Source organism: Anthonomus grandis, chromosome 22 (genome assembly GCF_022605725.1).
Source record: "Anthonomus grandis grandis chromosome 22, icAntGran1.3, whole genome shotgun sequence".
NCBI lineage: Eukaryota > Metazoa > Arthropoda > Insecta > Coleoptera > Curculionidae > Anthonomus > Anthonomus grandis.
In genome coordinates this window covers 21,787,489-21,812,473 of record NC_065567.1, presented here as the reverse complement: position 1 = coordinate 21,812,473, position 24,985 = coordinate 21,787,489, and the positions used below count along the sequence as shown (strand labels likewise).

Below are 24,985 nucleotides of genomic sequence, written 5' to 3'. Positions count from 1 at the left end.
AAACTAACAAGAACAAAGTTATTCTGGAGGCTATTATACTAAAAATAAAACTTTTGTTGTGGTTTATTCGTTTTGTAAATTGCCGCTTTAAAGTTTAACGAGCGGTTAATCAACCGTAAAAGCCTGTTAATGCCTCTGGTCAATTTATTTAGTCAAGTTTTCATTTTATAGGATTTCTGGAAATGCAGCCGCTACTAAGAATATCCATTTCACTGTGGCTGAACAGCTCAAGAAGAATTTCGCTAAATCAAAATGGAAGGTACGTCTCTGTATTGTTCGTTTTTTTTTAGGTAATACTCATAGATTGTTCTACTAATAGTTTATTGGTTCCTTAATTATGAGTTTGTGAGAATATTGATAAATAAATTCTTTATAATTTATAGCAAGCTTATCACGCGGCAACTGTTATCCAAAAAATGAAAAAAATGGCCCTGACGAACCACAAAAGTGCCACGATGCAAAGGTGTATATCTGACCAGCACTCCGAAAATGGGGCTTGTGGCTGCGCAGACAGGACTTAAACTATACGTTGTGTTTTTACAACTTTGTGTACTACCTGGTTTTAAGCAGGTTACCATAGATTGTATGTTAACTTAATTTTTTTCTGTTGCCTTTTTTTCCTTTTTGTATCTAGATTTGTTCTTGATAAGAGAGTATTAGATTTACAGCATGCGCTTCACTCCTTGAACTAACAACCTGAAGAACAGATATGTTATAATGTTATTCTATTATTAGGGAATATTCTCAGGTTGTTTTTAAAAATTAAATAACACCCTGTATTAAGTAATAACCAAATTTATTTTGGCGCATCAGTACCTTAAAGGAAAGTGTTGCAGCGCTGTTAAATTTTGGCGTTCAAAAACAAAATTCTGTGATAATTACACTAATTACTAAAGCAGTTCACTTAAATAATTAAAAAATAGATCAGATTCTCACATCACGCTATCTCTCTTTATTGTTAATTTTTAGGTAAATCGCTGTCCTTTGCAACACTCACTCGAAAAAAACAATTTTTTGTGACAATCATATTTTTTAAAGGCTTTGCTGCTATTCTTAAACATTGTGATTTTTAACTGCAATAATATGTGTGTCTATAAAAAGAACTTTCCAATCCAAAATACACTATTTTTAGACCTCTTATACGAGGTGATTAAAAATCATCTTGTTCCAGTAGTTTATGGGATTAGTAATTTATCCATCTTGTTATTTAACTATAGGAAAGTATATTCTTATTATTATTAAAATTAAGTACGTCCATAGATTTATCTTTGTTACTTGTCTAAAAATTTATTAAAAATAAGGAAATTATGGCAACAAATGTTAAAAAAGCATCAAAAGAGTAGTTAATCAAAGTTATTTTCTTCTAAAAAAAAGACAATTTGTTATATTAACACTACCTCCATATGCTCTCTCAAATCCTAACAAACAAATTAGACATTTTTCATAACTAAAATATATTTTTTCTACGTTATTAAATCATAGAAGCATATATTAGGCCCATATATTTTTGGCACATTAGCATTTATTATTTTATAGTTTTCTTATAAATTTTATTTGGCCAATGTGATAATACTTTGGCCATAAGTGGTCACAATTTATGAGAAGATATAGTTTTGTACCAATTTATTTTTATACACGTGTTTAAAACGCAACATCGTTATGTAATTAACTAATGATTAAATATATTTGTTTCAGTTCCAAAAAGTATTTTTTTTTACTTACCGGTTTTAATTGTGTCCTCAAACATCACGTGTTGCAAGTGAATTAAAAGACAATCAATAAGGTAACACATTTAATTTCAAACTAGAATTTGAGCTTTAAGTCAACAGTAAGGCGCAAAAAGGGGTTTAAAACCTCTTGCGTAATATCAAAAATAAAATTATGTCAAAGAACATTTTACACAACATATTTAAAAAAAATAACGACAAATCATCTCAGCATATCACAAGTGACTACGATTAATAGGATGACGCCCTAAACTGTAACAAAATGGAGTATTTACGACAAATGCAATAACTATTTTACTGATACAGAAGTTTGAATCCCTGAGATATTAATGTCTATACTAAAAAAAAAATAAAACCTACTACCAAGAAACGGGTTGGTCAAACGTTAATTTTTTCTTATAGGAACATTACCTTCATTTGAACTACACATAAGTCTAAGTCAACCAAACAACAAACATTTCTATTGCTGAGACGATTGTTACAAAAATAATAGACATTTAACTTTAATAAACATAACAATATTAATAATGGTATGTGTTGCTTGCTTGGCAGTATCTTTCAGCCATGGATACCAAATGCGGACTTAAAAGGTAATAAATCAATGGCACATCTGTTTTTTAGTTTGGCAGGGAAAACTCATTCTCATTTATCCAGTCAATAGTAAATTTCTCAAAGGCATATCATCGTAAATGCTTTATCAAAAATATGCCGAAGATATCAAGACTTAAATAATTAGGAAATACCATTTTGCGTTACATTTTACATGACTAAACTCCCCGCTTTAAATTTACCAAATAAATATTGATATTAAAAGCTTTCAAAAATCGCTCAAATTCTAGATCCTAACTTAAATTCGAAAAACTAGGTTAAAATAACTTGATAAATGAGAAAGAGGATTTCACGAACCCAAGGCTTACTTGATAATTAACTTTAGTAAATACCGACCATCAAATGAAACGTGAACAAATATAAATGCAAGAAAAACTTGTCAAGTGATGATCAGCGAATTACAAAAGCAATCCGTTGCGTAACTAAATACTAAACCTAGTCAGTCGAAAACAAACCGTAATACTAGAAAAATTGCTTTAAAAAAAATATTACGGAATAAATACAACATTTGAACTTAATCGCCGAGTCTCTTCTCGACGATTTTGGCATCGCCGTTTTTAGTAATCTCAAGATACGGAATGCCATTTTGACCTACTGGCCCTTCATTGTGAGCGGTACCGTTGCCGTTCATTTCCACATTTAGTCCCGTTGGAGTGTTGATGTTGCCTCCGTTGACGCTGCTTCCATTGACTTGATTTCCATTGTCGCCGCTGCTGCCGTTCGCGTCATTGATGTTATCAAACCATCCTGAGAAGTGAGAGAGGCTGCCTACGATTTCTTCAATCATCCACTTCTTCGGCGGGCCAAAACTCTCGGACTTTACGGCTTTTTGGTAGCAAGAATTAAAGATCGAGCGTACGCGTTCCAGTCTTTGTTGTCTCCTGTAAAAAATATAAAATGGACAATTAATATTAATAAATTGCATTTAATATTTATTAAAATTCCTAAATTTTGCTCGCAACAAGTTATCTCTTACGTGGGCGTAAAATAAATCTCTATACTGCCTACGTTTTAGACCTAAATGTTTCTCATTCCTCTACATTTTTTAGTAACATACTTTAAGGATATCATAAAAAAATGTGGTTTTTGATGCTGAGTTTGGAAAAGAGAGGTTCTTTAAATAAGTGTTGGAAAATACATAGGAAAAAGCAGCTTCAGCCAGTATATTAAACAACTTCAATAACAAACAAATTTCAATGTGGAAAACAAAACTCTAATCGACAAGTTTTAAGTACTAGTAGGAACACTTTTGAGTGCAGAATCTTTTAATTCGTTCTTTTCATCCATTGCAGACACTATTCTTAGCAGTATGCCTACTTTATTTCTTGATTTTCCATTCATTGATTCCTTTTTTATTTCAGACGGCTTCCTTTAATATTGTAAGGAAAAAAATTAAAAGGTTAAAAAACAGTAGGAGTAGAGACTACTTTGATATTAATACTAGGATAGTTCAAACTCTTAGAGAACTTATAGTTTTTCCGTTAACGAAACTAATAACCCAGTATATTTCTGCCGGTATTTTTGCGGATACTTAAAAAGAGCGAAAGTGGTTTCTATATTTAAGAGTAAGGCATCTTGGGATGAACTAACAAATTACCACCCAATTCTCTTCTTCCTATAGTTTCTAAAAATTTGAATTTTGAAATAGAAAGACTCACAGAAGGATGGGAATTGGGTATGGATTAATATGCGTCTTTTTATGATCACTATTTTAGGTCACTAAAGCATTGCCCTCAAGAAATCCTTCTCCGGAAATTAAAATAATACCATCTGGACGTTAATAGTGTGAGCCTAATTGAGTCATACCTTCAGAATCATCGTCAATATGTTGATTTTATGAACAGTGTGTCAACTGAGAAGAGCATGGGTCATGGTGTTCCACAGGGTTCTGTCCTTGGTCCTCTGCTGTTCCTCGTATACATTAACGATCTTTCTAACGTTCAAAATTTAAAACCAATTCTTTTTGCAGATGATACTAGTAATGTTATAAGGTACTCAACTTCTGATCTTGTGTAAGTGTGTAATAAAAAATATTCATGAATAATTTTAAGCCAAAAGATTTTCCTTAAATGCATCAAAGACCAACAAGTTGAACTTTAGCTTAAAAAAAAATTCACTTAATATAGGAGGTGTGGTCTCACATACAAAATTTCTAGGAGTTACTTTAGATGAATTAATATGGAATGAACATATATATCACCTATCAGGCAGACTAAGTAGGACCTTAAGGGCTACTAGAGCCTTGTCCCCAATTTTGTCTGCCTACCATGGTTTTTTTCTGCAAATATGTGCAATTAAAATTCTAAACTGGAGGCATTCTAGCCATGCATAGGAAATCTTTAAGCTTCAATGGAATAGGAATTCATAGGAATTGTTGTAAGCGGTACTTCAGAGACCTTCATATACTTTTACTTCATATACAGTTTTACCACTAACCAAAACTCTTTATTTTTACTCTCGACACGTGTTTCGCTAACGATGTTAGCATCTTCGGGAGAAGATTAAAACTAAAGTTTTAATTAGAGTTTTGGTTGGTGGTAAAACTTGGTTGTTCTGTTTGTTATATGAATTGTGTTTAGATTTTAATGTGTAATAATTTAAATTTCTACTGTTTTATATGTATTTTTATATTTATTTCTAGCAATTAGACTTACATCTTGACTTGCACAAATACATATTGTGTAATGTTTTTAATAAATATTTATTTGATTTGATTACTTGTGCATCTTACTTGTTCTCGACTTAACAAGGTTTGTTCGTACCGAAAAAAAAATATTTATTACACTCCAATGTGTGCAAACGTGGCATAGAAAATAACACACACCCAAAATTCGGTAAATAATAAAAATTCCACTTACTGTGGTTTGTACTTCAGGTCGTTCTCCACACTACCGCATTCGCTGATCACCTGCCAAGTGGCGCTAATAGTGCTGGAGTTACTTCCAGTACTTTCGCTCCTTTGACGCCTCGATGCCCCTCCCACTGGAATGGGAGATGTTTTTCTGTTACCCACAGTTGGAGCAGACAATACTACTTTCGCGATTCTAAAATACAACTTATTAATTTTAAATTTAAACAGGATAATAGTGAATTCTTACGGTAACTCGTCGCAATTCATACATTCCATAAGCGTTTCATCGGATGGTAAAGCCATGTGAGCTCTGAATTAATATTAAATAATTAGTAGATTGAACCTATTTTTAACATAAATTTAACTTACTGCAATCCTGTTCCAGTGCTCATATTTTCCGGATCGACTGAGCTAAAGTATAAAGAACGAAATATAAATTGTTTTTAAAGAGGAAATCAAGTTTCAGTCTTATTTCTTACCTATTGCTATCCTCCGAGCAGATATCCATGGCGACCGTAAAGGAATCATTCGAATTCTCACTTGCTTCTAGCAGCAAGTTATCAATCGCTTGTGTTCGTTTCTTTTTTTGCATGTTATCTTCAATGCCAGCAGATGATGAGGTTGATGATCTTGAAGGACTTCTAGAATCATCGGTTTTTCCTTCCTCAGAATACTTCTTTTTGGAAGTCCTAAAACAACCCACTTAAGTAAGTTTTACTGTCAAAGATAACCAACTAAACATACTTAATCGAAAACTCCTCACTTCCTAAATAACGGAGAAAGTCGAAGCAAAATGCCATGATTTCCTCCTTTTTGTAGATTCTGTTGGAAAGGTGATGCCCAAATAGGTACCAGTCATATGCCAGGGTGAAAAAAAGTATTTCATATTCATTTAGAGTGGGGTGAACTAAATAATCAGCCCACAGGCTCAAACGTAGCAAAGAAATAAACAGGGGTGTTCTATCCCATCCACTGATACAGTGGACTAGGATTCCAGTGTTTTCTTCCTGTACATCAAAGTTATTATAACGTATTAAAGTTAGAACACATAGGAAATCTCAAACTTTTACAAATTGCTAAATGGTTTAAAATAAGATTTGTCTTACCTGTACACGTTTTAACACGTATTTAATGTAATTCTGAGTAATAATAACTAAGTCCCACTCTTTATACTGGTGAAATGGTATGGACAAGTTCTTAAGGATGTTATCATTTGGAACTGATAATACTGCATCATTAGCCGGGTTTTCCCAGTCAAAAATTAGGCCCTGAGGGTTGAACATTGCATCATGGTAATCCTTAAAAAACTCACAGCCCGGGTAAGGGAGACATATCAACTTAAAACTGCCATAGCGATGAGCATCTACCTTTTCTGACGCACTCACACTAAACAGATTTAAAAAAGGTAATAACACATTCTGACAAAAATTTGTAATATTTATACTTACTACAAACTATGTTTCACCTTCCTCTTCTCAACCATAATGTCAACAATGGTATTCACATTAAACATCTTCAACAGCTTAATATCTAAGTCACGCACTTTATCACAGATCGTTTGCGCTCTTATGTCGTTGTTTAAAGGCCCTGGTTCATTGGAAGCTTCTTCATTAGTCTCAGCTACAGGAGTCAGACCCTCAGTGGGCCACCATAATTCTTTCACAGACTGTAAAAGCTCATACCCTGGAACATTTATTAGTCCTGTTCTGTAGCATATCTCTGGCTCAGATGCCAATGTGGAGGAACGGCAAATGTATTTTCCATTTACCAAGATCACCGGAACTGGAAAACGCTGTCTGCATCTATATTAATAGGGACCATGTTATCGCCGAGATGCATATTATGAATCTGAAATCACTTACCTTGCCAATTTAGATCCATCCAACAAAGGGACAATTTCTGACAAATCTAATTTGCTATTATTCTCATCTTCATTCTCATAGATTGTGGTAACCTGTCTGGGTGATTCAGGAATCGCTAATATGGATGGATATTGGGGACAAAGATTTCCTTCATCATTTTTAACTCTGAAGATTGAGTAGTCCCGTTCAAACAACTTTAAAGCGTCATTTATGTAGGCCCTTGGCTACAAAAAGTATAGAAACATATTAGATTTTTACATAATAGGTTAATAAAATATTCTATTTAAATATCTCGGAATATAACTTAACATAGAATTAGAAAAATCAATTTGAAACATGAAATCACTGCAAGACCTAAGCTTGTTCTGGGCAATAGAATAGTAATAATTAATAATCATATAATATTGATAATTTACACAATGTACTTGGTTAAAAACGCAAATTTAATACAAATATTCATTATAATTTTGAAAAAGGTGATTATGGTTTATTATACTTTTATCAAGATTTTCAAAGTACCAATTGGGAAAATATCTATAGATATAGTAACAGCTCTGTAGATGCATTTTATGATAGAATTTACAGTTTTTAGTAACACAATACCCAAGGCAAGACAATGTAAAAAACATCATTTGAAATATTGAATTTTTAGAAGGTTCCAATAATGTTATAAGTATACACTAGTAATATTGGTGAGTACATTTGTGGAAGGTGCTGGAATTTTTTGCCTATAAATAGAACTGGCATCTGAACTGGAGATTTAATGGCGAAGTATCTAGTGAATTAAACACTAAGACCACAGAGAAGTGTATTGGGTCCTCTGTTGGTTATATTGTACATGAATGATAGTGATCTCTTTGTGCACTGTGATATTATAAATCTTTTCGCTGATGACACCTTTCTGGCTGATGTTTGCCACAGTAAAGCAAATGATAAAATGAATAAGGTATTGTCAGAAACCAAGTTATATTTACAAATGAATAAACTAAAACTAAATATATCTAAGACTATAGCTATGATCCTTGCATCATATAAATCTAGGTATCAGAGAGGTGTTGTCGGCAATCATTTGATCATGAGAATGTTGAATTTGAGCATGTATTAAATATTTAGGGTTACAGCTTGATAACTTGCTTTTATTTCAGGATCATTGTGATTATACTAAAAAAAATTGTACTTTTTCAGCAGAATTTCATAGAGTTGGTCTTATGAATAGATTCATAGTTGATGATTTATATTACAATGATCCAGCCTTATTTTGACTTTAGTACCTCAGTTTTATACTTATTTAACTTAAACCAAACTAATAAGACTTCAAAATCTTCCGAGTCGGGAACTGAGAGTAATATTAAGGGGACATCGCCTCACACCAATCTCTTTTATGCTAAACTCAGACAATTAGTTTTCTATTAAAAAGGGGCTGTGTATTCCATCTATGGTATTTATATATAAAATGGTAAAAAATATATAATAAAATAAGATGGTGCAAGTTTGAAGCAGTTTGAAAAATTTAATAGAATTGTCTATGATTACACTACAAGAAATAATGACAATCCCTATAGTTCAAGAACAAATTTTACAAGTAGCATGAATTTACTCTTTTTTACAGGCTTTCTTCATCATCACTTGATAGATTTAAAAATGTGTTAAAGGTATGTCAAATCACAAATATAATAATATGCATAATAGCAACTAGTTTGGAGGAATAGTAGATTTAAATTATTGTAATTAGTCATTTAGAGCAACAAATGTTATGTTTTCGATTTGATTCATGTATATTTATTTTTTTTTATGTGGTTGAGAAACGTGTAGTGGTTTTTCTTTTGATTTATATATTTAACTTGGAAAACATTATTTTCTTTTCTTTATGTATATTACATGCACCTACTTAATAAAGATTTATTTCATTTAATTTCTTAGTAAGTCTTCAAGATACATTAAAGACAATATTCAGCCCAGAACGGAGCCCTGTAGCAACCCATTTTTATTAGCATTAGTAAAGACACTGAATCACCATTCTTAACAACCTGATGTCTAGGGGTCGTGTATAATTAAATGAATAAATTTGAATTTCCATAGGACTCCACAGATATCAAGTTCTTTAAAGAGTAATTTATGATTCACTCAATCAAAAGCTTGTGGGTTGTCAAAGAAGACTGCAGCCACATATTCCTTATTATTGAGTTTAAAACCGAGCTTCTCCAGAAAGGTGAAGATGGCATCATTGGTGCCTTTTAAGATTCTTGGACAGTGTGTATCTATCTATGAACTGCAAGGAGGCTGCAGCAGCAGTGTTCTGTGATCTGTCCAAGGCCTTCGATTGTGTGGATCATGGAATACTGCTGTCAAAGCTTGATTTTTACAGATTTAGGGGAGTGGCTTTGGGGTGGTTGAAGTCATACCTGTCTGGCCGCACCCAGAGGATGGTTGCATCTGGATTTTCGTCAGGAATAGCACATCTTAAATGTGGTGTACCTCAAGGGTCAGTGTTGGGTCCTATTCTATTTTTATTATACTCTCTATCACTGCATGGACTAATGTTTCAGTTTGCTGATGATACTACAATTCTATGACATAACAAAGATCAAAAAGTAGTCAGATCTCTCTTAGTAGAGGCCTTTTACAAAAATTAAAGAGTGGTGCATCTGCAATCAGCTTGTATTCAATGTTAATAAGACTTTTGTTCTGGGCTTTAAGTGTAATGTAGAGGGTTTTTTGTTTGATGAGCAGAGCCCACTACATGGTGGGGATTATTGTCGATTTCTCGGCCTCTTCATTGATGAGAGTTTAAGGTTTGACAACCACTTTTTGGGCCTCGCTGCTAAACTTTCTTCTGGTTGTTTTGCAGTCAGGGTTGCCAGGCATGCAACCCTGACTGCAAAACAGCCTGTTTTGCAGGAGTTGGGGGGGTTGTTTGCTCGTTCAGTTTATTTCGCCTTAATAGACTCTCATATCCGTTATGGGTTGCCATTTTGGGGTTTGTGCTCCAAGGGACTCCTTAACATAAGTTTTACTATTCAGAAAAAAGCATTAAGGTTTCTGTGTGGTGTTGGTCTGAGAGTCTCTTGTAAACCTTTTTTTGTAGCTGAAAGAATTTTAACAGTTTTCTTACTCTTTATATTGGAAACTGCAACACTCATACATAAGTCCACCATCCTGCACCAGTCATAATACTCATCAACTTGTCTCTTCCAATTCCCACCTCCTCACTTATGAGAAACTCTCTTATATTTATTAGTTGTAAAATATTTAATCATGTTCCTTTTTCGATAAGGACTGTTACAGACCTTAAAAAGTTTAGGAGAGTACTGGAAAGAAATTAATCTTACCAAAAGCTTACTACAGCATTGAAGAGTATTTTAACGACTCATTTTATTATCTAAAATTTTTGCAGCACACCACTCCGATAAAATCTTAAGATCCTTAAAAACCTGGGCTCTAACATTATCAGAATCTCTATGATTCCATAAAATGGTGGTATCATCAGCAAACTGAACCACTTTGCCCTGCAGTTTTAATGAACCCAAATCATTTACATAGAGCAAAAATAATAGTGGTCCTAAGACTGAACCCTGAGGTACTCCAGTTTTAAAGGATCTGGAATCGGAAAAACATCCAGATACTGAAACTCTTTGGGTACAATTAGACAGATAGGATTCCAGCCATTGCCACACCTCTAAAGCCATAATTATTGAGCTTAGACAGCAGTATTCCATGATCTACACAATCAAATGCCTTGGATAAATTGCAAAATACTGCCGCCGCAGACTCTCCAGAATTTAAGGACACATAGACACTCTCGAAAAAGCCGAAAACACCGTCATGAGTCCCTTTTCCCATTTGAAATCCAAACTGATTTGCAGATAAAATGCAATTATGTTGCAAAAAAGATAAAATTCTGATTTTTTGCAAGTTTTTCAACTATCTTGGAGAGGGTAGATAATATAGAAATTGGACGGAAATTACAAGGCTCACTCAAATCTCCACCCTTATAAAGAAGGATAACCACTGCCTCCTTCAAATATGCTGGAAAGATGCCATTATGAAAGGAATTGTTTATGGCAGAAGCTAAGGCATTCAATGCCCAGTCAGACAAAAGGAGTAGTAATTTTGAATATATTCCATCAGCTCCAACTGATTTATGGTTTTTTAAGCTTGTTGAATATAATGCAAAGGATCAATATTAGTATTCACATTCTTGAGCAATAAATGAGGAATATTACAGTAATAATCATTTAAACTATTTGGTCTTACTTCTGGTTCTGAAACTTTCTTGTGAGAATGCCTGAAGTCATTTATAATTGACCAACATTCTCTCTGCCTATTTGAGGAGATATTCAAGAGGTCACTATAATAGTTAACCTTTGCTGCTTTTATCGTCTTTCTGTATAGACTACGATATTTCTGATGATAAAGAATAATGTTTGCATTAGTTGTAAACTTGCACAACTTAGCCGAAAAACAGAGGTTTTTAGCTGAAGTTCTGAAGCCTGCTGTGACCCATGGTTTTCTATTTTTCATTTTAAGCCTCTTTTTAGGAAAACACTGATTGATCTTGTCACATAGCACATGAAATAACAAAGTAAACAGGAGCCATTTCAACTGCATTCCAATTAACCAAAGCTGTAGTAGAAGAAAAAGCATTAAAATTTGCTCTGCTGAAAATTCTTCCTATATAATGAGATGAAGGAAATACAGTGTTGCATGGAATCCTAGCGAGAATGGCTTCATGGTCAGAAATACCAGATGAGAGTACTCTACATGATACATCATTTAAATTTGTACACAAATAATCAATAGTAGTTGCAGATGAGGATGTTATACGTGTCGGTGAAAGAACATGCACCTTTAAGTCATAAAATTCCAATATACTTAAAAGAGTTGTTTTTTGTTGACATTTCCAATGTTGATGCTTCCCAGATTATTTTGGCCAGTAAAAAACTCAAAAATAAGTTAACATCTGGTGTAGACGGTGTGCCTAGCTTCTTGGTTAAAGATTGCATTGGTGTCCTGTAGGGATGCCGCGAGACACGAGACACGAGATGTCTCGTCTCGTCTCGAAGTCATTTTATCTCGTCTCGAAAGTATTTTGTCTCGAATTTCGAGACGAGACGAGACGAGATAAAAATGTTCGAGACAAGTCGAGACGAGACGAGACGAGACGTCTCGATATATGTAAAATGCTTCCAGTAATAATTGGTAAAATTGTCATTAAAATCACGGAATAGGTTTTGATTATTTTTTTATTTCCCCATTATTATACTAATGGGCTTACGATTTGTGTAACAGGTGGTGGGTAGATTGGAAAAAATATCCTTAGAATTTAGGGGTATGTTTATTTAAATCCCTTGGACCAGTCACGTCTATTTTTATTTTAGCTGCGCATTTCTTTTTCATATTTTATATGCATTTAAGCTACAGTTGTCAACATACCTATTAACAGCAGAAAAATATCTTCAATAAAAATATTTTCAATATTCCGCTATTGCCGCTTTTATAAAAACACTATTACTGCTTTATATTATTGCTTACTATAGATTGTTGGAAAATGCGTTTTGCATGACTTTAATGGGGTGCTCATATAAATATTTTATTAAATCTTAAAAAAATCTTTCCCAACATGCCTACCTGCCCAATTAATTTAAAAATCGAATATGATTTTTTAACTTTCATACTTAACTACCTATAATATGTTTATTGTTTATTGGGGTCTATTAAATTTTTAAGTTTTATCCTGGGCTTTTACATAGGTATCAGAACTTTTCGAGACAAAACGAGACGAGACGAGACGAGACGAGATAAGGTCTTGTCTCGACGAGACATAAGCTTGTCTCGTCTCGTCTCGAAAAATATTTGTCTCGAACTTTCGAGACGAGACGAGACAATTCTTAATCTCGTCTCGTCTCGTCTCGTGGCAACCCTAGTGTCCTGGCTGATCCGCTGACCTACATTTTCAACTTAATACTGTCAACAGAACAAATCCCTGAAATTTGGAAGACTGCTAAAATAATACCTATTTTAAAAGCTGGGGACTCTGATCAAATCGTAAACTACAGGCCAATCTCATTACTCTGTAACTTCTCAAAAATTTTCGAAATTATCCTGAATCGGTCGCTATTTAGTCACGCAAAAGAACTCATCTCTGTAGACGAGCATGGATTTTTTAGCGGGCGATCTTGTGTTACTAACTTATCCTGTCTGTCTAGCCACATCTGTGAATCACTTGATGTTAATACTCAAGTCGATGTTATTTATACCGACTTCCAAAAAGCCTTTGATCGGATAGACCACTATATTTTGCTGCATAAATTAACTCAGTATGGTTTTTCAGGGAGATTATTTAATTTATTTCATTCCTACTTGATTGGTAGATCTCAATATGTCGAATATGAGGGCTTTAAATCGAAATTTTTTAACGTAATGTCGGGTGTGCCACAGGGCTCGAACCTGGGTCCGCTCCTGTTTAGTTTTTTTATAAATGACTTGATTGAGTCACTCACTTGTCATAGGCTGGCTTTTGCCGATGATTTGAAGCTATATTTAAATGTATATGGTTTGGAGGATTGTGTTTTTCTTCAGAACTGTCTAAATACATTGGAGGTATGGTGCGCTGTTAACAGGTTAGGCTTGAATGCGGCTAAGTGTAGTGTGGTCAGTTACTCTAGATCAAAAACACCCTTAAATTTTAATTACTTTATTAATGATACTATTTTGAGTAGATTAGAGCAAATTACTGATCTTGGTATAACCTTTGACTCTGAATTTACATTTGTTCCACACTTCAATAACATAGTCAAGTCAGCCCTGAGAAGGCTTGGGTTCATAATTAGAAGTTCTCAGAGTTTTACTTTGGAGTCTACATTAAAACTGCTTTTCTGTTGCTTTGTGAGATCAAAACTGGAGTTTGGCTGCATTATATGGAACCCGCTCTATCAGAATCATGTTGGTCTCCTTGAATCTGTTCAGCATAGATTTGCTAAGTTTTTGGCCTTCAGGCAGGATGGCATATATCCGGTAAGAGGGTTTGATCATCGGCAACTATTGGAACGCTTCAATCTACATCCATTACATCTCAGAAGAATGATCTTCTCTGTAAAATTCCTGCATGGGTTACTGAATGGATTCATTGATAGTCCTGTACTTCTTTCTGGTGTACGTTTCATGGTGCCTAGGCTTAATGCTAGACATCCCCTAACATTCTTTCTGCCAAGGCCTCATACTAACATCCTGTTGAAATCGCCACTATATACAATATGCGCTATATTTAATCGGATCTGTCACATGTGCGATATAAATTTCTCTCCGGTTCATGTGATTATCGATATCTTGGTGGATCATTACTCTTGGGATTAGGGCCCATGTGTTTAAGTTATAGTTAGTAGGTATATTGCAGTTAAATTAATTTAATTTTGTTGAATATGTGATTATCTTGTTAAACTTTTATAATTGGGTTTTTATATCATATTAATAGTTATTTGTTCTAATTTTTTGGATAACTTTTGAGAATGTGACTTTACTTTACTCTTTTTCTTTTCTTTTCATTCTTTTCGGTTTGTTTGTGTGTGTTTTTTTTTAACTATATTTTACATTGTTTTGCAACTGTTTCCTGTTATTGGGCAAGTTGCCTGTTGGAAATAAAGGCTTATTATTATTAAAAGAGATGTATGATATGATAGCAAGCTTACATCAGTGAAGTTAATATTAAAGTCACCAGCCAATATAACTATGGAGTGTAGAGACAATTGGGATAATAGAGAATCAAATACAAATACAAATGTACCTTCTACATAAGAATTTTGTAAAAATGCTAGTCAATAAATTTCAGGATAAGACCTTCAGTTAGCTTTAAGGCACCAGTATAGTCGTCAAAATCATTTAAATCAAATATGTGCCTACAAGAGGCAGATAAAAATTAAGAAAAATATGGGCCCGAGAATGGCACTCTGGGGCACACTAATTTTTATTTTCTGCTTTGATGACTCCAAACCACCATACCGGACCCTCAGATACCTGTCAATTAAGTAAGATTCTAAAAGTCAGATACTCTCTTGATTAAAATTATAGAACATAAGCTTATCTAGAAGGAAGCTTTGGTTTTATTAAAATGGCAATAAACAAATCTAAAGAATTCATGTTGATGGGGTGGTCCCTCATATCAGAAGAATGAAATAACATTTTTTTAACCAGAACATACATGGACTTAATTAAACTATACTAAAACTGGTATTTAAAGGACAAGAACTGTCCTAGAAGGATCTATAAACTTACCTCAGTACTGTTTTTGGATACGGAATATGTGTTTTGAGAGAAATGGCTCAGTAAGTCGCAAATCTCCTGTTCCCCATACTCAGCTGCAGAACTAACCTGAGCTTCATCCATTTTCACCGGCGGTTCACTGATTTTTCGGCTAAATCTCAGGAAATCACAAAAATAAAACTGACTGATGCACCAAGTTGAATTTTTGGCTTGGAATGAAAAGTTTAATTACAAAATGTCCGCTTCTTTATTCATTTGTTTCTTCACGAAACTCACAGCCGCCTACAGCAAACCAAGCCGAAAATTAGAGCCCTACCGCTAGATTTTTTACTTAAAATATGCGCTTTACATACTTTATAGGCGCACTGCGTAAAATAAAAAAACTATGTCGTAAGGTACATTATCGCAAGAATTTCAATACACATTCTTTGGATTTCATTATAGTTAGGGGACAACTAAACTGCAATTTAACAATTACTTGGGAACCGGAACCAAACGGTTATCGTGCCAATCGATTTTATCACACTCAGAACTTACGTTGAACATACTCCTTCATACAAATAACTTTAAATACTCGACTCGCCATGTAAACCAACACCAAAACTAACAACAAACAAACCGAAAGGAATTAATTAATTAAAGGTATTTAGGAATATAATAAAATGCATGACGGGATTCACGTCAGACCCGTATCGTCCAATAGGGATATATCGCAAAAACGAGCGAACGTTAAAATAACGTCAAGCTGTCAGTAACGTTATTTGTATGTCAATCTAAATTTGAATTTGAGAAGAGGCGGTAAAACTAGTGTCAAGATATTTAACTTAGAAATTAGTTGATTTTTGTCATGTCTGGCCCATTTTTGACTATGCAGTCTTTATAGCTGAAATAATTGCGGTAAAGAGTGGCGGGGACGTTTTTAAAAATAAAAACTGTGGTCCTGTACTGAAGGTGGCAATAATTCGAACTAATTTTGACATTTTTTCCCCGTTTAACCAATCAGATTTGAAAGAAAGCGTGATCAAATCCGGCGCCAAATTTGAATTCAATTAACCCACAAGAAACTCGAATTCTAAGACGGCCTAACTTGAGAAAACTACTAAATGCCATTCCACTTGATTAAAACAAATTAGTTTTATCATTACTTGTTTTTTCCAACACATTTCCTGTTTATATTTTTTAGGTTACAAAAATATAAAGAGAATTTGCACAAAAAAAAAAACAAATTTCCCTTATACAAATCTATTTTAACCAAGCAGAACACCGGCCGACTGTGCAATTTGATGTAGTTTCCTAAATATTGGGTAAACATGTATAGAATATAACTTGTATATTTAACTATTGGAACAAAGAGAATTGAAAAACCTTTTTACCAATTAATCAGTTTTACACTTTTTCTACTTCAAAAAATGTCCTCTGGTAATATTCACACATGTCATATGCAAAAAGAATGTTCCTTCAGTAATAATATTTATTTAAATTACAGGTAGGTATAAACATAAGATACCACTGTATGATTTTATGTAAACAGAAATATATTATTTAATCATCTTGAAAATGAAAATACAAAGATTTGAAGTATTCCAATATACAATATAAATTATAATATCATAATAATAGTCTTGGGCATGTTCTGTTCTCGTATCTCGCAAAGACTGAAATAAATAAATAATTGCTTCAGAATTATTAATATATCAACTTGTAAGTAGAAAAAAGAGTATGAAAAACTCAAAATTCTATTTATATGTGCAATTATAATAACCTACATATGATAATAACTGCAATTGGAAAGCTAATAGTATCAGTAAGTAAAATCAGAAAAAGTATTTAGTGAAATGTAGTTTCATATTATAAAATAAAATAAACACTAATTTCTCTCTAAAAATTTACATACAGAAATTATAACTACAGAGTAGAGTTTTCATTTCACCCTCAACATAAATATATATACAAAAACTATAGTATGATAACTGTCTTAAAAGAAATATGAACTCTAAAAATTACCAATAATTCGTAATATAAAAATATATAATTCCTATAGAGGACATAGCTTATCAGTAAGTTGTTGGTGTATTAGGTATTGGTTCAAGTCAAAAAACTGAAGAGGAAAACCTGGCAAGTTATACATGAAATAATGAAAGATGAAACAGTAAAAGACACTATATATAAGAATATATGTAGTGTTTAACTAGTTGCTTAACAATATTATATTTGTGCTGTATAAAAAGATGTGTTTATGTATGCTCACAGATTTAATGTAAGTATTAAAATTAAAAAACCATAAAAAAAAATCACAGCTAAAGTTTTAGCACAATAGTATTACATGATTCACACTATTAATGACACTATCAAAAGCTTTGTCTTTTACTGACCACCTGTTTAACCAAAAGTGGACAATTTGCATTTAGCAATTGGGGGTTAATGAATTCTTTCGTTACTTCATTAATATTCTGTTCTACGCAATGAAACTTTCCATCATTATAGAGCCTTTAAAGAAGCAAGTGCTCTTTAATAAGTAACTTAGATATCCTGCTCATGGTGGATTTATTATATATAATTTCCTGCTCAGGAGTTAAGCTAACTTTTAAACGACCAGCCTTAGCAAGAATGCGTTTTCTATTCTCTAAGAGAAAAGTCAAATCAACTTTATTATTGGATTGACCTGACATACCTTCATCCATGCTTTCTTTAATATGAGGCTTATAGGAAATGTGAGAAAACGTTTATTTTTATAGTGCCTAGACAATTAATAGCATAGATATTCTTTCACAAGGAATATTTACATTACACTTTTGTCCTAGCTTTATATTGTGACAAAGAAATCCTAATATTTTTGTTTATCAGAAAAATACAAAAATTTTGAATAAATATATAAGCCACTAATAAACTTAATTGGTGATAAGTATGTAATAGACTTTCATTATATACTTACTGTTGTTTTATCCCTTACTTGAATAAACCACCTGCTTGAAGAAAAAAATTATATATACTGACAAATAAAACTCTTTAATCTTCACTGTAAGCGCTTTATTTATTCAATAAAAACAAAGTCAAAATATAAAAAAAAACATTAATACAAAATAAAAGGATAACTAATCAGCCACATCTAATCTAATATGTATTTATATTTCGTGTACATATAAGTAAATACAGTTTCCGCTATACTAAGCAATAAAAACCAAGAATTACTAAAATTCCAAAAAAAGTGACCGTTACATAAGCATTAATATTTTCACCATGAAGAGTTTATACTGCCCTTGAGACTTGGATTAATCTCATTTACATGACTTTACTACTTGTGAAGGCCTTTGATAAATTTTGGACTAAAAATAATCAAAAATATACTTTGTACTTCTTAAAATTTTGATTATGAGTTGCCTTTATGGCATTAAAACTAATACTGATAAATTTGCATATTTATAATAAAATATCTGCAAACAGGAGAAATTTAAAAGGGGGATCAAAAATATTTGTCATGTATAGGTGACGTCTTGGCCCTTGAGATATTTAAATTGTATATAATTATCATATTATTCAGTGTTAAGTACATATGCAGCAAGATCGGTCTTATAATTAGTACACATAATTCTTTACTTTTAAACTTTAGACACGAAGATTAGATTAACTAAGTAAGTACTGGTTTTAATACATATTTTTTATCTTATTGTAAATGAATCACAGCAAGTACATTTTAAAATAAACAATTATAAATCCCAGATTAAAAAAACAGTTCTGTTATAGTAAATTTAAATAAAAAGAATATTATTGAGAACTTAAAGATATTACAAATATCTCATAACATCCATAGGAAAAATATTTCCCAAGTATATTCCTTTTTGTCAAATTTAAAATAATTTTTTCTCATAAGAGAATAGACTATGCACATTACCCTCCAGTTGGGCCGAGTGTGATCTTAATTCAAATCTTACATCACCTGAGCACATTTTATCCCTAAAATATAAAAAAGAAATAAAATTAAAAACTACTAATTACCGAATTTCTTTAACTTTGTAGTGAAGCAATAAACAGGTGTTGCAAATATTTTTTCAATTGAATTTTACATCTTACCTTAACTGGTTAAGTGACCTCACACCAACATCCTGAAACCCATGCCTGATCCCACATTGCAAATAAGGAACAAACTTCAATACAGATCCCTTGTCTACAATACTACCACTGACTCCCTGTGCCACTTTCAGTTTATCTACATCACTGGAATTAAAGAAAAATTAAAACATTTATAGATGTTATTGTAACATTAAAACTCACGAATGGAAATATCTATTCATTGCTGAACCAGTAGCATCTTTTCTATCCATAGCTTCCAAGCTGCCCATGCCTCTATATTTCTTTAGCCTCACTCCATCAGAGAAAAAGTACTCACCTGGTGCTTCAGATGTACCAGCAAGAAGAGAACCCATCATAACTAAAAAACAAAATATATAAATCTTAAAAAAGCTTTGAAAAATTGAAATATTGCCTTACCAGTAGAGGCTCCAAGTGATAAAGCTTTAATGATATGCCCAATAGACTGTATGCCACCATCAGCGATAACAGGAACTTGATGTTTTCTAGCAAATTCCGCGACTTTGTATACTGCTGTAGCCTGAGGTCTGCCTACAGCCATCACCTCTTGGGTTATACAAATGCTGCCACTGCCCATACCTACCCTTAAGGCATCAGCTCCAGCTTCAATCAAGGTTTTTGCTTGTCTTTTGGTTACAACTGAAAACTGTTCATTAAAAAATTATGGATTAAAGGGTTTAAAAAAATTACCATTTCCTGCTATAATCTGCAAATTGGGATACTTTGCTTTAATATACTTGATCATTTCAACCTGATAGATTGAGTTGCCTTGTGAAGAATCTAGTACAACAACATCAACACCAGCCTGAGCTAGAAGTGCTAATCTATGTTTATCATCTTCCCTTGTTCCAATAGCAGCTCCAACAATTAACTGCTTATTGTCATCTTTAGAAGACAAAGGGTAGCTTTTGGCCTTCTTTAAATCAGTTCTCGCCATCAGAGCTATCAGATTACCCTGAGCATTGACAATAGGCAACTTGCCCTTCTTGCTTGTTTCTAGAATATTATTCGCAACAGACAGAGTTACTCCAGATTTAGCAGTGACAAGATCTGACAACTTAGTCATAACAGTTTCCAGTTTGATAGCAGACATGTCACCTGTCAGAAAATCTATGTCACGACTAGTGACAATCCCCACAAGGCGTCCACCAAGTTTACCATTTTCTGTTATTGGTATGCCACAGAAACCATGCTCATTCTTTACACCTATGACATCAGCTACTGTATGGCTGGGACTAAGTACTACCGGATCATGAATGAAACCATGTTTATATTTTTTTACTTTTAGGACTTCATTCGCTTGGTAGGTTGGAAGGCAGTTGTGATGAATGATTCCTATACCACCACAAAGCTGAAAAATGAAACATTTTTAATTTTTTATAATAAAAATACTATTCTTTTAAAAGGAATTCACATTTGGTTGTATATCTTTTAGGTCATATTCTTAATAGGGTTTTATTGAGAATCAGTCTTAATTAGACTGATGAAAATTTATTTCTTTAATGCAGTTTCTTAATATCTAATTATTGATTTATAAGTTATACTTACAGCCATAGCAATAGCCATATCAGCTTCTGTTACAGTATCCATGGGAGAGGAAACCAAAGGAGCTTTTAAAGTAATTTTTTTTGTGAGTTTACATTCTAGATCCTAAAAATTAATTTTATAATCTTAGTAATAAATTCTACCTTCTTTGTTAGGTAAATTAAATGATTGAGAACCCTACATCTTTTTGGACACTTATGAATGAAAAATGGTACTAGTACCAGTATAACCAGTTTTTCAATTAGGACTGTTACAGTACTTGGTTTTTTCTTTGATTATATAAAATATGCTTCTATGTACAATCAAAATCGATTCTGTATTCTGTTTTTATCCTGTATCCTGTATAACCAAATAAATACTAGTATTATAAATTCTAGGATTAGAAAGCTTTTAACACAAGTTTGTAAACTTAGCAAATAAATTATATTTTGACTAACAATCAGAAGTTGGTAAATTTTTGAGCATATATATAGAACCTATAAAGAATTATTTGACTAATTATATTTTTCAAAAATGTGATACTGTGAATTATATAACCAGTTTAATGTTACAGAAATAATTGAGGCTGTAAATGCAATGTCTCTTAAACTTAGTTGTGGACCAGATGGAATTCCATATTTTCTACAGGAATGTGTATGCACTTTAGCTGTTTCTCTCAATTTAATATTTAACAAGTCTGTGTGATTAGCAATTTCTCCAAATTTCTGGAAAGAAAGCCAAATTAGGCCTATATTTAAATCTGGAAATAAATCTTTTGTAGACAATTATAGAGGAGTATGCATTCAAAGTGAAATTCCTAAACTATTTGACTACCTATTTACTCAAAAATTGACCAGTGATTGTCTTGGTATATACAATGGGAAACAGTATGGGTTTATTAAAAACAGATCTACCAGGGCAAATCTTTTGCTACATACAAGTTTCATTTTAACAAATATGGAGGCAGATGGCTAAACCTTTTTATATATATATTGATTTCTCCAAGACCTTTGACAGAGTAGACCACAATCTTTTGGTGACAAAGAGTCTTGAGGGTTGGTGGTGGAAAGGCTGCATAGTTTTCTTTCCAATAGAACACAAAGTGGTAAATATGGTAATTTCCTATCTAAATCAATTAATATATCATCAGTAGTGTCACAAGGATCCCATTGTGGAGCTCTCTTATTTAATTTATTTTTGACAGAACTACCTCAATTTATAAAACACAGTTCAATTCTTAGGTTTGCAGATGAAGTAAACATTTTTCGGTTTGACAACAATAGCTGATGTCATGCTTCATCAAGAAGACATAAATAGCTTTAATGCATGTGGTAAAATCAATCTCACGGACCTTAATATAAGAAGAGTTCTCAAATATCATTAGCCAAAGTAAAAAAACAATATTTTTCAATTATTCATTCATCAAATTAAGAAGAGCATTATTATGTAATGCACCTAACAAATACCATATCTAAATATTAATTTAATCATCATTTTGTATATCATATATATTTAAATGTTCCTGATAGACAAAGCCAATATACAAAAGTTTTTCATGTTCCGTCTCTTTTTACAAATTATGGTAATCCTATTTCAAGAATGTTAAGAAATGCAAATACTATGCAACATACATCTGAAGTATTGCAAAAATCTAGTTTTAAGAGGTCAGTAGTATTGTGATGTATTATATATAAATTATTGTGAGATACATTTAAATACTCTAGGCAACTTAAGCTTTAATAGGAATTGTGTGATTCTCATCTATTATTTTTACATATAAACTATAATTAGTCTACTTTTTATAAAATTAATAAATAGATTGATTTATATATTTAGTTTGGTTTGCAAGTCACAATTTGAGATTAATCTAAATTAAAGTCAAGGAGAGAAAAAACCATCTCCATTATCAGTGAAGTTCCTTGCATGTTGTCCTTTATATAAGCTCCTATTAATAGCTTTATTTTTCTCAGTTGAAAGGCTTCTAAAGAACCTTATTAAAGTAGACATAATTTAATTTGCAATATTTATCCAAGAAGACTTACATATATTTGAAACTATCACTACAAAAATTTATAGATAAAACAATTTAAGAATTTTAATTTAATTGAATATGCTTACCACTTCATCTGGAGAAAAATCAATAAACCCTGGCAATATTATGAAGTCACTAAAAAAACAATATTTAACTGTTAATGCTATATCAATAAATGTAGAATATATATATTAGATTACTTGTATGTTAACCCATCTCCTCTTTCAATCATTTCTTTAGCAGACAATCCATCTTGAAGATAATCTTCAGCATCTGAAGAGTCTATTGCAACTGAACAATTTGGAATGTGGTTTTTTTCTGCCATAATTGTCTCTGACTAAATCAACAGAAAACAAAGATATTTAGCTAAGGATTGGATAATCGGATAGCAGGTACTTGTGTTACAATTTTTTTATAAGGAAATGCTAGGGAAACTTAGGAAGTAAATAAGGTATAAACACAATATTATTGTTTTACCACGTGTCCAATGACAGAAAGGTTAACAACAACATAAACAACTTGCCGGGAAATACGAAAACTCAATGATTCATCACAAACCAATGAAATAACGGGAAAATTGGAAAAGTGCCAAGAAAATAGAGATTTTCTTACTCGTAACTATTTTTCTTAAGTTTAAAACGGTTTTAAGTTATCTACGCTACTGAAGAAAACCGAAATATCCCACTTCTCAAGACAGCCCTAATGACAAAAATACAGCACATGCGCAGTACATTTTCGATCAGCTGGTTTTGATAGCTTGTCACTTTTTGTGATATGCAGTGATGCCAGATCTACTGTTACCGTGGTAGAACTCCTGTCTACTGCATACCGGTAGTAATAACAGTATAATGATCTATTACTGTATCTTTTTATTTATTTTAATAAGAAAATGCATTTAATACAAGAGTTCTGTTATAGGCAAGCTAGTACATATTTTCATGATCCGCTGTTGACTGTAAGTTGCGTCTGGCAACACTGCTATTAGAGCCTCTCCATCTAAATAGGTTGTGCATTATTTGGTCTATTAAATACACTTATAGTCAATAATCAATTCCACTTTGAATTGGAATTGAAAAATTAAAATTGTATCAAGTTAAATGCTTGATTAATTGTCAACCTTTCCTTATAGGGTTGCCAGATGTCCTGGATTTGAGGCTGGAATGTAGGCGTCTTGCGAAGACCTGAGGAAGGACGCCTAATGTCCTGGATTTCAGAAAACCAAATATTTCAAATTACAAATTACCATCACCGGCATCACCATCAGTTGGCAGAAGTTCCTATACAACCCGCGAGTATAGAGTTAGTTATTGGTTTTTCAATTATTTAATACACCTTTTACGCATTTTCTTTCTGATTAGTAGAAATTAAAAAGGTAAGTTTTTTTTTGGGCTTAAAAAAAATATTGCAATATCCCAATACCTATTTTGATACATGATATTTAAACATTTGTGTTTTTTTTAGTATTTTGTAAGATGGATGAACTACAGAACTAGATGTCCCAACAACACCATCAAAAAAAGCTAAAAGATTAAATAAATATAGAAAAGAATGGGAGGAAGAATGAGTGATGGTAGACAGTTCAAGTCTGGTTACAAAGAAATAAAAAAAGGTGTGCCTCAGGGGTCCGTTCTGGGACCATTGCTGTACATAATCTACACCAGTCTATGATAATATGGTTATGTTTGCTGATGACACAAGTCTTATATGCAGCAAAAATGCAGATCAGGAGTGTGCAAATCAAGTGGCCCAAACTGTTGGATTGCTAGAAGACTGGTTTAGCATAAATAATCTTCTGCTGAATGTCAACAAAACGCAAATATTAAACTTTAAACAATGGCCTAGTGAAAGCTCTCTAGTGCAAATTGGAAGGACAGAGATAAGAACACAGCAGTCAGCTAACTTCCTTGGGGTAATGATGGATGAAAGATTGGATTGGGGTGTCCATGTTGAGTTGGTGGCAGCAAATATGTCCAGATATTGCTTCGCTTTGAGACTAATAACACAGGAGGTGGGTACAGTGGCTTCCCTTTCAGCATAT

General features: G+C 32.7%; 3 protein-coding genes across 5 annotated transcripts in view; 1 reads left to right on the top strand and 2 right to left on the bottom strand.

Annotated features, from left to right (window-relative positions):
• Positions 1-24,985, top strand: part of LOC126748632 (calcium/calmodulin-dependent protein kinase type 1-like) — a 42,586-nt gene that overhangs the window by 10,591 nt on the left and 7,010 nt on the right. The window contains exons 8-9 of the mRNA XM_050457988.1: positions 172-259; positions 384-1,783. Of these exons, the coding sequence (XP_050313945.1) occupies positions 172-259; positions 384-521 (226 nt within the window). The 3' untranslated portion in view covers positions 522-1,783. The remainder of the gene's footprint in view (positions 1-171; positions 260-383; positions 1,784-24,985) is intronic.
• LOC126748629 (myotubularin-related protein 14) lies at positions 1,779-15,971 on the bottom strand. The gene is made up of 10 exons (XM_050457981.1): positions 15,318-15,971; positions 7,050-7,273; positions 6,636-6,989; positions 6,294-6,573; positions 5,932-6,194; positions 5,667-5,876; positions 5,557-5,598; positions 5,435-5,497; positions 5,195-5,380; positions 1,779-3,217 (listed from the first exon to the last, which is right to left on the bottom strand). Exons 1-10 carry the CDS (start codon positions 15,426-15,428, stop codon positions 2,851-2,853), a joined length of 2,100 nt encoding a protein of 699 aa, XP_050313938.1. The 5' UTR covers positions 15,429-15,971; the 3' UTR covers positions 1,779-2,850.
• On the bottom strand, positions 18,318-23,672 carry LOC126748630 (inosine-5'-monophosphate dehydrogenase-like). Of its 3 annotated transcripts, none has more exons than XM_050457984.1 (9): positions 23,560-23,672; positions 23,148-23,284; positions 23,034-23,082; positions 20,940-21,041; positions 20,082-20,742; positions 19,791-20,030; positions 19,575-19,731; positions 19,374-19,517; positions 18,318-19,256 (listed from the first exon to the last, which is right to left on the bottom strand). In XM_050457984.1, the coding sequence occupies exons 2-9, from the start codon at positions 23,270-23,272 to the stop codon at positions 19,151-19,153; spliced, it is 1,584 nt and encodes a 527-aa protein (XP_050313941.1). In that variant the 5' UTR covers positions 23,273-23,284; positions 23,560-23,672; the 3' UTR covers positions 18,318-19,150. The 3 variants fall into 3 exon arrangements, with proteins under 3 accessions (XP_050313941.1, XP_050313939.1, XP_050313940.1); XM_050457982.1 differs by having other exon boundaries at positions 23,425-23,645; XM_050457983.1 differs by having other exon boundaries at positions 23,148-23,280; positions 23,467-23,645.

What these genes read in the sequence shown, in the direction of transcription:
- LOC126748629 (XM_050457981.1), bottom strand. Translation starts at nt 15,428, where the DNA reads ATGGATGAAGCTCAGGTTAGTTCTGCAGCTGAGTATGGGGAACAGGAG. An exon ending in GATGGATCTAAATTGGCAAG is followed by an intron (nt 6,990 to 7,049) that starts GTAAGTGATTTC and finishes CTATTAATATAG; the next exon opens with ATGCAGACAGCGTTTTCCAG. An exon ending in AGTGAGGAGTTTTCGATTAA is followed by an intron (nt 5,877 to 5,931) that starts GTATGTTTAGTT and finishes GGGTTGTTTTAG; the next exon opens with GACTTCCAAAAAGAAGTATT.
- LOC126748630 (XM_050457984.1), bottom strand. Translation starts at nt 23,272, where the DNA reads ATGGCAGAAAAAAACCACATTCCAAATTGTTCAGTTGCAATAGACTCT. An exon ending in ATTTTTCTCCAGATGAAGTG is followed by an intron (nt 21,042 to 23,033) that starts GTAAGCATATTC and finishes ATTAATTTTTAG; the next exon opens with GATCTAGAATGTAAACTCAC. An exon ending in ATGAATAGATATTTCCATTC is followed by an intron (nt 19,518 to 19,574) that starts GTGAGTTTTAAT and finishes CTTTAATTCCAG; the next exon opens with TGATGTAGATAAACTGAAAG.